The sequence below is a fragment of the Lactuca virosa genome, chromosome 5 (genome assembly GCF_052849685.1).
Source record: "Lactuca virosa cultivar CGN04683 chromosome 5, Lactuca_virosa_CGN04683_v6, whole genome shotgun sequence".
Classification (NCBI taxonomy): Eukaryota; Viridiplantae; Streptophyta; class Magnoliopsida; order Asterales; family Asteraceae; genus Lactuca; species Lactuca virosa.
The window spans coordinates 463,070,346-463,087,079 of NC_136430.1; the positions used below are offsets into that span (position 1 = coordinate 463,070,346).

The 16,734-nt window shown below is 37.9% G+C and overlaps 1 protein-coding gene across 2 annotated transcripts; it reads right to left on the bottom strand.

Moving 5' to 3' along the window:
• Positions 1-907: 907 nt before the first annotated feature.
• LOC145114631 (U3 ribonucleoprotein (Utp) family protein) lies at positions 908-5,035 on the bottom strand. 2 transcript variants are annotated; one of them, XM_079050680.1, is made up of 10 exons: positions 4,642-5,035; positions 3,860-3,980; positions 3,090-3,784; positions 2,673-3,008; positions 2,219-2,590; positions 2,053-2,133; positions 1,903-1,980; positions 1,459-1,815; positions 1,239-1,370; positions 908-1,151 (listed from the first exon to the last, which is right to left on the bottom strand). In XM_079050680.1, the coding sequence occupies exons 1-10, from the start codon at positions 4,927-4,929 to the stop codon at positions 1,095-1,097; spliced, it is 2,517 nt and encodes an 838-aa protein (XP_078906806.1). In that variant the 5' UTR covers positions 4,930-5,035; the 3' UTR covers positions 908-1,094. The 2 variants fall into 2 exon arrangements, with proteins under 2 accessions (XP_078906806.1, XP_078906807.1); XM_079050681.1 differs by having other exon boundaries at positions 1,459-1,812; positions 4,642-5,034.
• Between the last annotated feature and the right edge of the window lie 11,699 nt (positions 5,036-16,734).

Here is a 16,734-nt window from a genome sequence, read left to right on the forward strand (position 1 = left end):
ACTTCCAGGATTCGACTATAGCGGTTTCACTAATAAGGACTCACAGGATGGAAGATCCACACTCAGGCCGGCTAACATTTTGGTCTTTGGATGGGTAGGAGGGAAGCACGCGTGTGTGGATCTTACTAGGGTCTCTCCTCTCGTCGGTTTGAGGAACATGGGTTTCACAGCAGGACATGCTGCTTTGAAAGTCGCTGCGTGCAAAATGGCAAAGCACGAGAATGCATGTATAGAAAATCAATATGTGTTTGTACCTTTTGCATTTGATACATTTGGTTTTCCCGCACCAGAGACGGTGGAGCTCCTCAACAGAGTCCAACGGGTCATGCATTCTAATGTCATATCTCCTAGATCCACAGATGTTTTCAAAAGAATTAGTTTTGCCATCCAAAAAGGACTAGCAGCGCAACTTGTTGTCCGTTTGCCTTCCATCGATATATGTATTGAACTATATTTTGTTTAAAAAAAATAATAAAAAATAAAATAAAATAATAAAATTAATGTCTTATTATACTTGATCATCAAAGATTCAAGAACAAAGTCATTATTCCTGGTGTCATATGTTATATACTTGTTAAACACTTGATCATCAAAGATTCAAGATTGCAACCTATAGTTTGAGAGACTGGACTTATGTTGTTAGAAGTTCCGACGATTCTCAAAAATTTAAATGCTTTTTATACAAGACAGCTAGGAACATATTGACTCACACCAAACAGCCAATCTAAAAGTCTAAACAGGATTATTAAATTGATCCTTTGGCCTTTGGCCTTTGGTTCAATCCAGTGCAGTCATTTGATATTAATCTCCCCTCATACACAATGATACACATTGATACATCTAACCACCATTTATTAATTACTATAAATTTATATATCAAGTTTGGGAAGGTAAACCACAGACAGTATTTGCAAAAATAAAAGCTCCAACTCACTTAACAAATCAAAAGATTACATAACTTGTAGTTTTTTCATGTCAAAATCCGGAGAAACTGCAAAAATAAGCGAGAGAAAGAATTACAATTACAGGTGATCTGATGGATCCCATTCAAAAGTCAAAACTGATTGGCATGATGATGTTTCTGTTCAAGTCAGTCAATGATGCTTCCTTAACTTGATTGGTTTTATGCTGACACCAGGCTTCTTCACCACCTTTAATATTAAATAATAAACAATATTCAAAACAAATGAAAATAAGAAACAAAGTATTAGTGAGTGAAAAAGGGAAAAATGATGTACGTCGGGGCGATTAAGTGAGCCGATTGTTGTTGCAGGGTTAAACTCTGGACCAAGAGGCATACGGTTGCTCCGTTCAAAGTGCTCCTTGTCCTTGAATGGATATGGCAACACCTTTGTCTGCAGTTTCTCAGCCTGCATCAAAAATCAAAAATCAAAATGATTAGGAAACAGTATAGTATTATTTAGTAAAAAATATGGAGTGGAGATGTGTGGAATGTACCTTTTTGTCAAGCTTTTGGGATATGATTACATGCTTAAGATGTGCATCGGGTCTTCTGTTGAGGTCCTGGTCCCTCTTCTTTTTGGCTCTCTCATGCTCAGCCAACATCCAAGACGGCAGCCCTCTCTTTTTCTGTATATGAGTCCACTGCCCCCATCCAGGAAGCAACACCGGCTTTTCAGGCTCCGGGTTTTCCTCATTCAATATCTCTTGTTTGCTCATCTCAAAATCTTCCTCCACGTCATCACCCGCAAAAGCACGTCTTATCAGATCATCCTGTGATGGCAACTCATAATCCGTCCCCGATGTTATGATTCCATCCACGATACCACCTTCATCATCATCATCTCCATGCTGCTACATATAACAACACATCATCCGATACACAAACTAAGAAACTTTTTCCAAACAAACAACATCATGTGCTATTATTGATACTTGTACCTCCTCTATGTCAGATGCCACTTCTGCAACCTGTGATTTCTTGCCTTTTATCTGATTACAATCTTTCCTATTCCTCTTCTGCAAATACAAATTTAGAATTACAACAATTCCTAAAACTCAAACCAGCATAACACAATACCAATACCATACCTTCTTTAAAGAATTGGTTGCGGACAAAGAAACTTCATATTCGATCTTAGGCCCTTCATCTTTATCAATATCATCAAAGCTCTATATGCAATAAAACATTAAAACTTGTTATATCATGTGGGACTGGAAGGTTATAGAGATTTATATTTCTTGACGATTTAATCACCTTAAACAAAGGATCATGCCCGATCTCCGACTCCTCTCGAAGAATATTAGGGTCAATATTGACATCTTTCTGTGTATAAGTCATTCTCCCATGTTTATCCATGGTATCATCATCATCATCATCATCATCATCATCATCTTCACTATCCATATTGTCAAAGTAATTATCTGTGTTAGCCTTAACCTTCTTCTTGGACTGTGGAACCTGTTTCTTTTGTGCACCACCATATACCTTTCTACCACTCAAAGAAGCTCCTGCATTGTCTTTGAAATCCTCATCACCATCCAACTGCTTCAACGATGAATCATAGTCTTGAAAAGCAAGCCTGGCTTCTTCTTCGGCTGCCTCTTTTTTCTTCTTCTGCCCACGAACCTACCAAATGCATCACCAAGATTTTCAGTTGCGAGAGATTAAGTGTTACATACAATAAACAAACATAAAGGCTAAAGCGTACCATGAAAGGTAGAGAAAGGACTCCTGATTTGGGCATGTCATCATCATCATCATCTTCCCCTAACACTTCAAGTGTCCTATTCTTTCCATTCTCTAACAATTTTAGTTTGGATGCATCGTCCTCATCTCCTGAGATGTCATCATCATCATCCTCTGTGCTGTCATCACTACTACTCTCATCATCATGCATGGAATTCCTTTTTCGAGTTAAAAGAGCATGTTGCTGAAGCTGTTCTGATATAGCAGCCCGTGTTCCATCATCTTGGACATCAACACCACGCTTCTTAATGCGCTTAGCCCATTTAGAAGTGTTCTTGTGCTTTAGAGTCATACGTTCCTGCCATATACAACAGATTAAAAGTCTCTACCAGTTTATATTATTTGTTAAACCAGGTAAGAGAAATGAATGTTAAATCACCTCAGCCCTCTTAAATTCCTCTTTCTCTGCAAGTTCTTTAGCAGCTTCCGGATTCATTTCAATCTCAGTGGCTTTTGATTTATCTTTCTTCAGCAAACGGCGATATGTTTTGGACTTTATATGTTTAATCCTTTTGGCCTTGAGTTCATGACGAAATAAAAGATTACGCATTTTAGAAAGTCGGTCCTGGCGTTCCTTCACATCTTCTAGAGACACCTTGTTAAGTTGTAGAAGCCTTGCACCATCACCCTTATGTGCCTCTGAGAGTTCTTTACCATTAATTAAAGAATCCATTTTCTTCTCAAACTCAGTCCTGGGCCTAAACTCAGAAGCTATTGCCCCTACAGTGGAATATCCCACATCTATGTCTTCATCAAAGTAGATGGTTGGTGCTTCTCTATTTTTCTTCACCAATGCTTCATATTCATGAAGTTTCTTTTTTGAATACACATAAGCACTTCTCCTATCTATTTTTTGTTGCTGTGGTTTTGGAAGAGGAGGCTGTATGGACATGGACTTTTTATCCATTCGCTGCACATCTTTTCTTATTTTGCTGAATCCGGGTTTCCCATGAAGGGGATTTAGAAGGTCATCAACAGTAATGCGCCCATCACCATCCAACACATCACGGCTCGGATTATATTCAGACTCCGGGTATGCCTCAAATATTACCACATCTTTTTTCTTCTTCTTGCCTGGAAATTCACAACTTATAACTAACAACAAAAAATTATTTTTTTTTTTTTTTATTAAATAGTCCTGTAAATTACCTTCAAAAGCATCGCCAGGCAGTCCAGTAATATCCTGTAACATCCTTGCATGCTTTTCCTCATCGTACTCATCACTGTCTCCCTTTTCTTCCTCATCATCATCAGAGGCTACATCTTCATCCTATCAACAAACACAAAATTATGCAAGCATAACCACTGAAAACAACAATCTTTCTCGGTTCCATAAAAAAGGAAACAAGCTTGGTGACTCCGTCTATAGTATACTTCTTTCCTCAAAGACACCAGTAGCTACCTACCTACAACTTACAGCTTAATGAGAGCATTGTTGTCATTACTTTGCTTATACCACCACACTAAATTATCAAACTACGCTTATTATCTTGTCATCAGGAATTTATTACAATGATCAGATAAGTCATGAAACTACAGGACACTAAGCCCAACAATCACAAATGAAACCAACACATGATAAAAGAACGAAATTAAAAAATAAGTGAGCTCTAAACTAAATAGCATGTTATAATATCCTGTATTCATGAAATTTTTTTGATATTTGAATATCAAACCTAACACTTCTCAAATACAAAACCGAATGCGATTTTACTGAAAAGTCCAGTCCATTCAGATGGTAAAAAATCATCCTACTTGTTACAATGTTCGATGTAGTTGGAAAAAAATTATACAAAAAGTTCAGAATTCAATCCATTTCGAATCCAAAAATTAACGCCTTTGATATCCATATTCAAAGCTTAGTTGTTCGCTGAAAGACAAGAAAAATGAAACATAATACGCAAAAACTGATTCAAATATCATGGAATTACCTCGAAATCCTTGGGGAGTTCATACTCGAAGTTATCAACGGGGTCGTACCTGCGGTTCTTCTTCGACTCTTCCTCAGGGATATTTTCTTCGTATTCATAAACATCGATGTCGTCATCGGAGTGGATCTCTTCGTCGCTTCTATCTGTAGGGTTTAGGGAATTAAGCTCTTTTTGCAATGCGTTGGGTAAATGGGGACCCTTTTTCCAGTTCTTTTCTTTATCTCCTCCCTTTCTTCTCTTTAAACTGTTTGTAGAAGCTAGGGTTTTCTTCCTTTTCGTCTCCGCCATCTCTCTACGGTGTCGGACAGCAAGTGGAGGTTCTTATTGTCTTATGAGGCGGCGCAACACAACCGAGGAGGTTTCTCTCTATTTTCAGGTCTAGCTAGTCCGGGCGTATAATAAAGAGTATGAGCATAATGTCACAATAGGTAACCAACTTTTTAATACATTCAGAAAATACCTTCCAACTTAAAAAACGTTATCAAGGGTAATGAACTGATGTTTCATTTTACAAAATATTATTGCTACCGCAAGTACCCATTTCTTATATAGGTAAAAAAAATGTTATTTAGGTAGCGTTTGGTGGATGGAATAGAAATGGATAGAACATAACAATTTTTTTTTCTAAAGGCTTTTGATAGAGATGGAACAAGAACAAAATAAGTTATTGAGCAAGTCAAATGAGACTAAGGTTGTGTTTGGCGCGTCACAGCTAGCTGAAAAACTAGCTTATTTTTCAAGCTTTTTTAAGTTGTCGTGTTTGGCAAACCAAAAAGTAGCTTAAAAGCTAGCTTTTTAAAAAGCTACTTAGGCTATGTTTGGTGTATTAGCTGGAAAGCTAGCTGATAGCTGGAAAGCTAGCTATTAAATAAAAAGCTAGTTGATAGTTGAAAAGCTAGTTGATAAAAAATGACGTTTGATAAAACTAGCTGAAAAGCTAGCTGAAATATATAAAATTACATAAAAGGACATGTAAGAGTATGTGTTTCTATAATTATTAAGGGGTATATTTGGAAATTTTAAAAAAACTCCTAAAAAGCTAGTCTAAGTAGCTTTTCAAAAAGCTAGCTTATAAACTCCTTTTTGGCTTACCAAAAAATACAACATAAAAAAGATCGAAAAATAAGCTAGCTATGGCGCGCCAAACACAGCCTTAGACTAGCTTTTTAGAAGCTTTTTAAAAAAAATTCAAATATACCCTTAATTTATTATAAAAACACATTCTTTTAAATGTCATTTTATGTCATTTCATATTTTTTTTCAGTTTGTTTTACCAAACGTCATTTTTTATCAGCTAGTTTTTCAGCTATCAGCTAGCTTTTGATTTAATAGCTAGCTTTTCAGCTAACAGTTAGCTTTTCAGCTAGTACGCCAAACATAGCCTAATTGTTCAAGTTTTAGTCCCACCCAAAAAGATGGAACACAATGGAATAAGAAACATTTGACAAATATACCCTATACATTTTTATTCTCTTCTCGTTCTTTGTTCATCATTTATGCTCCTTTTTATCGTTTATTATTTTCGTTGCACCTTATATCTTCTTCCTCTTATAGCATGTTCTGTTGTTTCTGTTAGGACTAAATTATGGTTTATTGTAAGTGAAAAGAAAGTTATAAACCAATGGGGAGATTGTTAGGTCATAAATTATGGTTTATACTTTGCTTTTCATAAGTTATTAGAGTTCTCGATCTAGAACCGAAAACACCATGTTTTGGTGTTGTTTGGACCAAAATCACATGTGATTTTGGTTAGGTTTAATATTAGCTTGTTTGGGTTTTGGGCTTGGGCTTGGTTATTAGGTCTAAGTATAAATAGCTTTATTTTACCATTGTAAAGGGTAAGGGGCGTTCTAGGGGCTGCCAACAAGCCAAGAACACGTTTTGGAGAGAACAAGAAAGAAAACAAATTGTAATCAGTAATCTTATGTACCCGACTATTCATCTATAATAGTGTGCATTGAAGATTGATTATATTGTTCTTATTCATCTTATATCTTTCATTATACACTTTGATTGGGATTCCGCACAATCAAAGTGAATCTGATTGATACGTAGGAGAATTCGGGACTTACAAGTGGTATCAGAGCTTGGATCGGTAGCAATCGGGTCATTGCAATATATTTTTAAGAGTTTTTCTTGGAAATTCTTGGTGTTTTTAATTTATTTTTGACGAATTTTTGGCCATTGTTCTTCGTGTTCTTCATATTTTAGGAGTTTAGATCGAGTTTGGCATTAAAATATTGAAAATCCCGTGTTTTTGGCAAGTTTTGGGCATTTTAGGTCAAAATTTGCGAAATCTAGGCGGATTCCCTCGCATCCGGTCAAACCCTAGGCGGCCAGCAGCATTTCCGGAGCTCAACAGCAATTTCGGACGGATTCGGACGTTCTCGGTCAGCAGCGAAGTCCTCGTTTCCGGTCTGAAGATCTTGCATCGTACTCGGATTTCATCGCGTTCTCGGTTCTACTTCTTCGGTTCAGATTTTAGACTTCTTTTCTCGGTCCGAGAATCCAGCCTCGCATTCTCGGCCACAATTTCGGAATTTCAACATTTTGACTTATTTTTTGTCAAAAAGCCATATTTTCGATACAATAATTTTGTTTTCGGTCATAAAGCTTTGTTTTTGGTCAAAAAGTCATGTATTTGGTCAAATACTCTCGTTTTTGGTCAAATACTCTTGGTTTTGGTCTAGAATTATTTGTTTTCGGTTTAGAAATTTTTGTTTTCGGTCAAGGTTATTCTTTTTAACAAAGATCTTTGATCTTCACCTTTGACTTTCAGAGTTGACTTTTGACTTTCAAGTTTGACCTTTGACCTTTAAATTTGACTTTCTCGTTTAACTTTTCAAGTTTGACTTTTCAAGTTTCACTTTCAAGTTTGATTTTCAAGTTTGTCTTTAAAGTTTGACTTTTCAAGTTTGACTTTCGAGGTTTCAAGTCAAAGGGCATTTTATCTTGGCTTCATAATCAGATCTATTTTTGGTGAATTATTCTTTTTGGTGAATAATGAGTTCTTCAATCACCAAGGTTAATGAAGCTTCATGTTCTCAGTCCTGTGAAGCTAAAATTAAATCTTATCGTGATCAACATGAATTATTAATTATGGAAATTGAGGACCTTAAATATGAACGATATACTATCAGAAAGGAACAAAAACCCTTAAAAAATCAATTAGAGGCCAAAATCAAAGACTTTAGAAAACTTCAAGAATAATAAAACACAAAGTGTGAACATTATGATTATGCTCAACAAAAGATTGTCAGTCTAACTGCCGAGCTTAACACATTGAAAAATAAGTTTAAAAATGCAGACTTTAATTTTAAAAATTTTGATGTGTCAAGTAAGAAAGTTGAGTCCATGATTGAAAAACAATTAAAATTTAAAGATAATCAGAACAAGGGTCTAGGATATCACAGCGTTCCACCTCCCTTCAATGACAACTATACCCCACCCCTTGAAACCAATGAGGTAGAGATACCTGCTCGGTATGGCCAGCCACCTGTACCAGCTTCAGTTAAGACTGAACAATCCAGCCAAACTAAGAATATTGAGGTGAACGATACTAATGTTTCTACCTCATGTGCAGAGCAGGTCACAGTGCAAGATGGGCATGAGCAGGACAGAATAACTCTTGTTTTGCTGAAAAAGGTTCAAAAACTTGTAATAAGGTGAGCGATTCTAATGCTTCTACTTCACGTGTAGATAAAGAAGCAGTGCAAGATGGGAGTAAGCAGAATAAAATCAATTTTGAGTCCGCTGAAAATGATTCAAAATCTTGTGATGCTGATACTCCCACTGTGGAAAAACCCAAGCCACAAAAGTCTGTTAAACAATCTGTTAAACAGTCTGTTAAACAATCTGTTAAATGTTCTTGTGTTTGTGCTTGTGGAAGTCCCTTGAAACAAATTTCTTTTGGACAAGGACCAAGTCCCTTGAAACAAATTTCTTTTGGTGGAAAATCCCCGTCAAAATCGCCAAAAACGGGCTTAACAGGCGAAAGTAGTCGAAAACCGGGAAAAAGGAGCGAATATGCGAAAATCCGAGGTCAGGAGGCGAGGTTCGGTCCATGGTGCTGAGAACCGAGAGTGGGTTCGGTCCTAGAAGGAAGGCAAGAACCGAAGGTATGTTCGATCCGAGGAGTCTCGCATGCGAAATAGACCGAAGGCGAATTTGGAGCGAAATGGACCGAGAGGCGCTTAGGAATCCGAACCGAAGGGTGAGTTCGGTCTTTAAGCAAGTTTCGGTCTTGACAGGTTCGGTCTTTAGGATTTGGTTCTTAAGGCTAGGTTCGGTTCCTATAGGGAGGCTTCGGTTCATATAGTGGTTTCGGTCCTATATGGCTATTTTTCGAGTAATCTTTCCGTTTTGAGTGATTTTTGACCAAGTTAAGGGTCGGGATGCCCCGAGTGATTATAAAAAGTTGAAATAAGTTTTGAGAGAGATTTGGGAGAGATTAGGGAGAGATTTGAGATAGAGAGAGATGGGGAGAGATAGAGGGAGAAAGATTGAGAGAGACTTTGTTTGTGACCTTTGCGAGTGTTTAACTTCGAAATGCAAGGTTTGTAAACCCCGTTTTGCCTTGTTAAGAGCGTTATACACCCCCGAAGGGTATGTATTAATGTTTTATCGAGTAGTTCCATCACTTACCCTGATTAGGGTTTAGATTTTCTAAACACGTGAAGACTCAAAGTGATACTTTGCATTAAGATAGTGCGTTGTACAATAGTAAGCACTATGTAAACCCTAATATACAAGGGTTAAATGAGTTGACCGGTTTGACTTGTTGACTTTATTTGACTTTGACTTGACTAGAAATTGACGGTTGTCACATCATCCCCCCGTTAGAAGGAATTTCGTCCCGAAATTAGCACTTTGACCGGGACTTCGAGAGTTGGGGAAAGATGCGGGTATTTTTGTTTCATCTGGTCTTCGCGTTCCCAGGTGAACTCAGGTCCTCGTTTTACGTTCCAAAGGACCTTCACAATGGGGATGCGACTTTGATTTCATTCTTTTGATCTTTCGATCCATGGTTTCTATCGGTTTTTCCACGAAGTGGAGACTCTCGTTGGTTTTGATTTCGTCGGGAGGTATCACAAGAGTCTCGTCAGACATACATTTCTTTAAATTTGACGCGTGGATGGTTGGATGTACATTATTAGGTTCTTGCGGCAGTCGGAGTTTGTATGCTACCGGGCCAATCCTAGCGAGGATTTTGAATGGCCCGCTGTACCTTGGTTTCAGTTTCCCATGTTTACCGAAACATATCATTCTTTTCAACGCTGAGGCCTTTAGCAAAAGTCGGTCACCAACCCGCAATTCTGAGGGTTTGCATCGCTTATCTGTGTAGTTCTTTTGTCGGTTTCGATATGCTTTCAGCCTTTCTCGAATTTGTACTAAGTCATAAGTAATAACTTCTCCTCGGCGCGCTGCATAGGGCCTGCTTTAGTGTTTCTCGTTTGATTAGATCAGTAGGGAGCATATGGGTTCGGTTTACGCGACTAGACTTATTCGGATGGTAGAACGTTCATTCGCACTCCTGGATCGCCTTGTCCCGAAGTTCATGGTAGGACTCGTACCTGGTCCATCTATCATTAACTTGCGCATATAGGTCGTATGTAATTAGGGTTGGTAAGACAGTTGGATAGGTGACTCTACCCCAAGTCCACAACCAGACAAGGAATAGGAAATAGGGCGGAAACACACATCCAATGTCCGTAGAATCTTAATTATATATTGTCCTCGCGTATACACTTAGTAGTGATAGACTAACCGTATTCGTCCCAAGCTTCTGTGCTTGAACCTTATCTGTTGCATGCATGACATTCCCGAAGGGTCTTCTGGAACTACTTGTGGAAAGGTTTCGGAAGGTATAATACTCCTCTGGTGAGTGTTTTGGGGTTTCGCAACGAGAGATGGCCCGGAGGTCCATATCGGATTTGCATTTATGAAAGGCGAGGGTTTCGATATTCAGTGGGTTAGGTGAAGGGTCTTTTCGTAGCCGTTTAATCGGGAAGGTGAGGACTATACTAATCAAAATTGAATGACGACAACCGATCTTTTTAGTGATACATGTGTTAAGTTGTATTCGTAAGAGATATTCGTTAGAGTGATAGTGCATCCTGTGTTTCTTTTCAGTGTGTTCCGTTTTGATCGATGTTATTGTTACTGCAAATGATTCATACCACAACAGCTAGTGCTAGTAGTAAGTGTGTTCTGATAGCTAGTAATGATACTTTATATCATGATCCCCGACAGGTCACTCTATGATCGAGCGGTATATGCAAGTCGTATGTAATTTGGTATTGATGAAATCGTCGAGTGAGTGGCTCTACCCTAACCCCACTACTAGACATGGAACATGAATTATTCGCTTTAAGTCTGTAGTATTTTAATTATAATTAACCTTGATGTGTACACCGAGTCATCATAATTCACCGGTAATGATCCTAAGGTCATATATGAGTGTCTTTGATTTGATTGAACGAGAGAGTATTTTAACTACTTTTTGAAAGATGGTAATTTTAGCAAACATACCAAATTCATTACAAACATATGGTACTTAAACGTTGTTGTTTTTGGAACAGTACAAAAGTCCTAATAAGGTTCCTTGTTGTTCCTGCTGGTTTGTTTGTCACACTCCTCCTGTTCCTCCGTCATTTCTCTCAGTTGGACAGTCTCTCTTGAAGTGTCCCATTTCACCGCATAGGTGGCATACTGGACTTACACTGGTATAGGTGATTGAAGCGATGTGTCGGGTCTGGGTCCTACAGAAGCGGGCAATATGTCCGTTCTTGTTGCAGTTTTTACAATACGGCACCCGGCAAACCCTATTGTGAAGGTAGCCACACTTGTTACATTTTGGGAGTGTTCCCATATATTGTCTGACCGGTGCTTGAGTGACAGGCATTGTGGCTAGTGTCGAGGCATGAGTCGTGACTGTTGTCGTAATTACAGGGGCAACCACGGATTGTTGCCTCTTAGCGAGATGTTGAGGTATATTGCACTTCTTTTTGTCCTGAAACTTTCGTTTCTTGCTCTTGGGTTTGTGGTATGAGGCGTCTTCGTTGGTAGACACCTGCTGGTGTTCTTGACTGTTACTGCGGTTAGTATTACCGACACCGCCTTCACCCCTGTTGGTGTTATTAGCATTGAGTTGCGCCATGACGGCTGTCACGGATGCCGTGACCGCAGCTTGAAAAGTAGCAGAGTCTATCTGCAGGATTGCTGCCTTGCTTGTTGGCTGGTTACCTCCTTGTGAAGACATAACTCTGTTGCATGGGGAGAAACGATCTCGTAAGTGGGGATGATTATCTCTAGTTATATCCTTACCATTTATATACACATATATAAATTTCGCACTTTACTGAACTATTCTCAATGTTTCTGCTAACGTTCCTGAGACGGAGTTATGGTAGTGGGTAGGAGTAGGTTTTGTACGGGCGTTAAGTTTTTCCCATCCTAGGATTATGTTTGTCCAAACACACTTAGCTGAGGAGTTATGATGGGATCCGGTGCATTAGTGCTGGTATGATCGCACCCTATAGGTCTATAAAAAAGGCACCTTTCAACTATGAGGTTTTAAAAAAAGTGAGATGATAATGAGTCTTGAATAAGGGTTTATACGTCGGGAGTTATCTCGCTAAGTTTATCTTAGTTCTGAGTGTATCGTGTTCCAATTTTTATGGTGTTCTGAAAACAATTCATAACGGGAGTCTATATGAAATAAACTTATGAATTTTTGGTAGTATTGCTCCCAATGAAATAATACGCATGCCCATTTCATTTGTATGATTCTAGTATATTTAGTTTTAGAGAAAATTTTGTGCCTGATGCAGGTCTACACCACATCATTGCAAGGAAAAGTTTGGACCGCAAATAAATCTCTCTACTAGTGTAATTACTAACTCGCAGGGTCGGGCCTACACATGGAGGGGAGTAGCACCAACGCATACTCGTAGACCTAATCTACAAGGTCTTGTGAGTAAAATGAACTCTGCTCACGACAATACGTCCCCAGTGGTGCTTGAAACGAAGCAGATGCGTCTTGTAGTTCTGCCAACCTATGCTCGGCTGTGACCACTCTCTCTTCGAGCGTCAAGTGTCTATCCTAATATTCCTTTTCCTTCGCCTGTACGGCGATAAGTTCCTTAATGAGTTGGTCTCTGAAATAGTAGTCTCTTTCTAAGTCTCGAGTTTGTGAGATGGTAGCGTCTGTAACAGCGCGCAGTTCCCTAACTCGATGTTCGTGATCTGTTGGGTCATCACCGGGAGGGCTCTGTTAACCGGTCCCCCATGGTTGAGGTCATCGCAACCTCGTTGGTCTCCAAATGGCGATTGTTGTTGCTGATGGCTACTCCACCCCTCGATCAATGCTGCCCAACGGGGCACAAGTTCGACGTAGTCGAAACGGTTCGCGAGAGTCCTGGCTATGTAAGGAGAGTTGTCGACATCTGGCTCCACTTCCGACTCTTTTCCTAATCACCCACTAACTCTCCGGGTTCGGAAAGTAGGGGTCTCTTGGTAAGTAAAATCTTGCCATGATGTCCGTGTGAGAATAGGGGTGAGGTAAGAGGCATATAATAATCATATTCCTAGAAATACTTATAGGGGTTTGATCCTCCTTAGTTATTTCTATAATGACATGGTGCATACCAGTTACATATAACAAAAGATATAATAGACATTCGAATAAGTGATCATACTCCAAAACCACAACCAAACAAGGGACAGGAAGTAAAGCAATGATCACAGATTCTAAGTCTATGATATCCAAGTTATATATAACTTCAGCGTATCCACTTAGTGATTGTAGATCTACTAGCAAGAATCTGTTTAGTTTTCACATAAGTTATAGTACCACAAAATACTCCTATAGTATTTTAAATGTTATGTTTGGTTCTTTACGATTTTCTGGTATGGGTGTTGGTAAGTTGATAGACTTGTTGTCCACTATGACTATCCCCCGGCACATACTAGTCACTTCTTGGACGAATATAGTTGATCAGGCTATATTCCTTCCAGACTTGATTGCATATCCCAGGGCATATTCACATTGCACAACTCCTCTATTTTTAACTTTTGTATTGTCCTAGATATGATACTATACTAGTATGTATGCATGCACTCATACTTTTAACAAGAAACTATTTATTTCTAAAAGTTATTGTTATTTGAAAATGTTTAATCAGAGACTTTAGTCCCAATGCATTTATAGTTTGTATATCTTATGTGGTTCGATATACTTAGTTCACTATAAACAATGCTCTGATACCAATCTGTCACACCCCCAAACCAAGGATGACGGAAACGTCCGGGGGTGGAGGACTTCATGTATAGTATCACAACAACGAGTATAACAGTGCTCAAAGTAAATACAACCATCATAGATATAATTGAAAAAGTTACACCATAGTATGTGTTTACATTTTTCAAATCAATTACACTATGATGACAAAATGAAATGTTTGACGATTTAACGTCCCATCCTCAAAAGCTGTTGATTTCCTGTTTCACTGATTTCCTGAGAATACAAATAGTTTTGAAAGAGTGTCAACAATTAAGTTGGTGAGTTCATAAGAGTTTTATTTGAGAAAGAAGTCGTTTTCCTTGTAAAAGCGATAGAGTACGATTCCAGAAAATTCAATATTTTCTTTATTAAGTGTGAAATGAACGCTCCTATGTTATGCAATAATGTACCCTAGAAAGACCTGTAGATTCCTTCTATAATCACCCAGTGTATATAAGTTATATAAAATTTAAGTTAAATAAACCGTCGAATATAATGGGTCTGCCCTAGGTCGACAACCAAACAAGGAACAGGAAGTAAGGCGGGCCCACCAATTCTAAGTCGATTGCGACTAAATTCTTATATAACTCCAACATGTACACTTAGCAAATTATAGTTGAAGTCTAACAATTCTAGATGAAACGTAGTTTTAATATCATGAAAGCCATTTAGTGTAAACCTGGTACTTTGTCATGTATACTTCAAGAAAAATCCCTTATTTTCCTTATAAAAAGTTATGTAGCCTTAAATCTCAAGACCGAGAATATGTATGTGTGTTTTGTACTTATAATGTTTATAATAGTAATGCGTTTCCAAAGAAAATCCAATATTTTCCTTATAAAAAGTTATGTAGCCTTAAATCCCAAGATCGAGGATATGTGTGAGTTTTGTACTTATAATGTTTATAATAGTTTTTAAATAGATAAAACCCTTTTTCAAAGTAGAATTTTCCCTGTAAACTTGAAAGATTGTTAACTCCCTATGTGAGTCGTTATAACCATACTATAACGAGAAATAACCTGCAACAACGTTTTTCAGACGTCAAGATCCTATGACTCTTATCACCCGTAGACCTGTCGGTCCCGCTGTAGCTAGCAGCGAGGTGTGGGGTGTCAATCCCAATATAGATCCATACATAATTATCACGCTCTCCCTACAAGAGACTCTGGTTATAACTTACAGGAATTTGAACCCGTACTCTAAGAGTACGATGGAAGAATTATCTCACAACCTACGTTAACTAGTTTACATATAGTTTGAGTATAAAACCTCTTCCGTGGTGGAAGTGAAATCACTTTTTATGAAATAAATTAGTGATATGAAATCCATAAACTATTACTATTATGGTTTATCATGTAGTATATGAAAAACTCATTTGTTTTGAGAGTAAAACCTTTTTCATGTAGTATGCATTTATCGAAAAATCCATAAACTATACTTTATTGTAGTTTATTATATGTGTTCGAAATGAATGGAAAAACCTTATCATGAATGACTAATTTCTTTTTATGATGATAAACTAACAAGAATGCATCCAACATTTAGAAACTTAGTGTTATGCACTTTGCTCAACATACTACAAAGTGTTGTTAATATGGTAAGCTATGTAACTAGTTTTTAACCTTTTTGCACTGTTTTGAAAACATCCTAGAAAAATCATACGAAGTCGAAAACTAAATCCGTAAACTCTGAGAGTTTAAAAAATGTGTCTAGTTTATTCATAATTTTTATTATGATTTTTAGAAGTCTCTAACTTGTGTGAAAGTGTTCATATTCACAGACTGGTCCGAATTCGTTTCTGAAATGATAGGCAGTTTTGTAAAATTCACCATAAATTGTAGAAAAATCGTATGGAGATGTGCAAGTAGTCATTTTGAAGGTATGAACCTGAACTATTTTCATATTAAACAGTTTTGAAATATATTAAGTTTAAGATGGTCAAAACAGTCCGTGAATGGAACTAAACTTTCCTGTTGAAAGCTGATGTTTGAGTTTAGTTATGTTTTTAGTGTTTTAACTTGTATTCCCCCCTGAAAACTAAAGAAAACCGGACAAATGTAGGGGTATGAACTCACCTTGAGTGATTTCTTGAAGAGTGGAAGGTCGAAGACGAGGAGTATCAAGTCAAGAACACTTGATGAACACGTGAAGTGTTGGATGATCCTAAGAACGATTTTTGGTGTTAAATGTGTGTAGATGATTCAAGGGTGTTATGAAAACATGGAATAACACTTGAGTTTAGATGTAATACTTACCAAAAGTGAAGTAATAGCTCAAGGACACTTCCAAAAAGTGGCTGGAAGTAGAGAGAAAAAGAGGCTCTCTTGATGGTTTGAGAAGTGTATACGTGTTTGAGAGTGATCAAAGTGAACCAAGAAATCCTACATGGATTTATTTATATAGATGTTGCTGGAGCAACTTGCAAAGTTGAAAGGATGTTTACCTTGGTTTGTGTGATGTGGATAGGGTTGGACCAATGAGAAGATGACACATGGAGACAAGTGGCACACTTGACCCACTTGTGGTGTAGGATACTCTTCTTAATGTAAAATAATGATTTATAATTAATAAATCCTTGAGAAATGAATAAAATATGAGTTTAGGGAGTTTAAAATGATAAAAATATGAATTTGGTGAAAAATCCCCGTCAAAATCGTCAAAAACGGGCTTAACAGGCGAAAGTAGTCGAAAACCGGGAAAAAGAAGCGAATATGCGAAAATCCGAGGTCAGGAGGCGAGGTTCGGTCCATGGTGCTGAGAACCGAGAGTAGGTTCGGTCCTAGAAGGAAGGTGAGAACCGAAGGTATGTT

Excerpts from the sequence above, each read along its gene's own strand:
- LOC145114631 (XM_079050680.1), bottom strand. The coding sequence starts at position 4,929 with ATGGCGGAGACGAAAAGGAAGAAAACCCTAGCTTCTACAAACAGTTTA. Across the intron at positions 3,981-4,641 it reads AACTCCCCAAGGATTTCGAG|GATGAAGATGTAGCCTCTGA; the intron begins GTAATTCCATGA and ends GTTTGTTGATAG. Across the intron at positions 1,152-1,238 it reads GCTCACTTAATCGCCCCGAC|GTGGTGAAGAAGCCTGGTGT; the intron begins GTACATCATTTT and ends TTAATATTAAAG.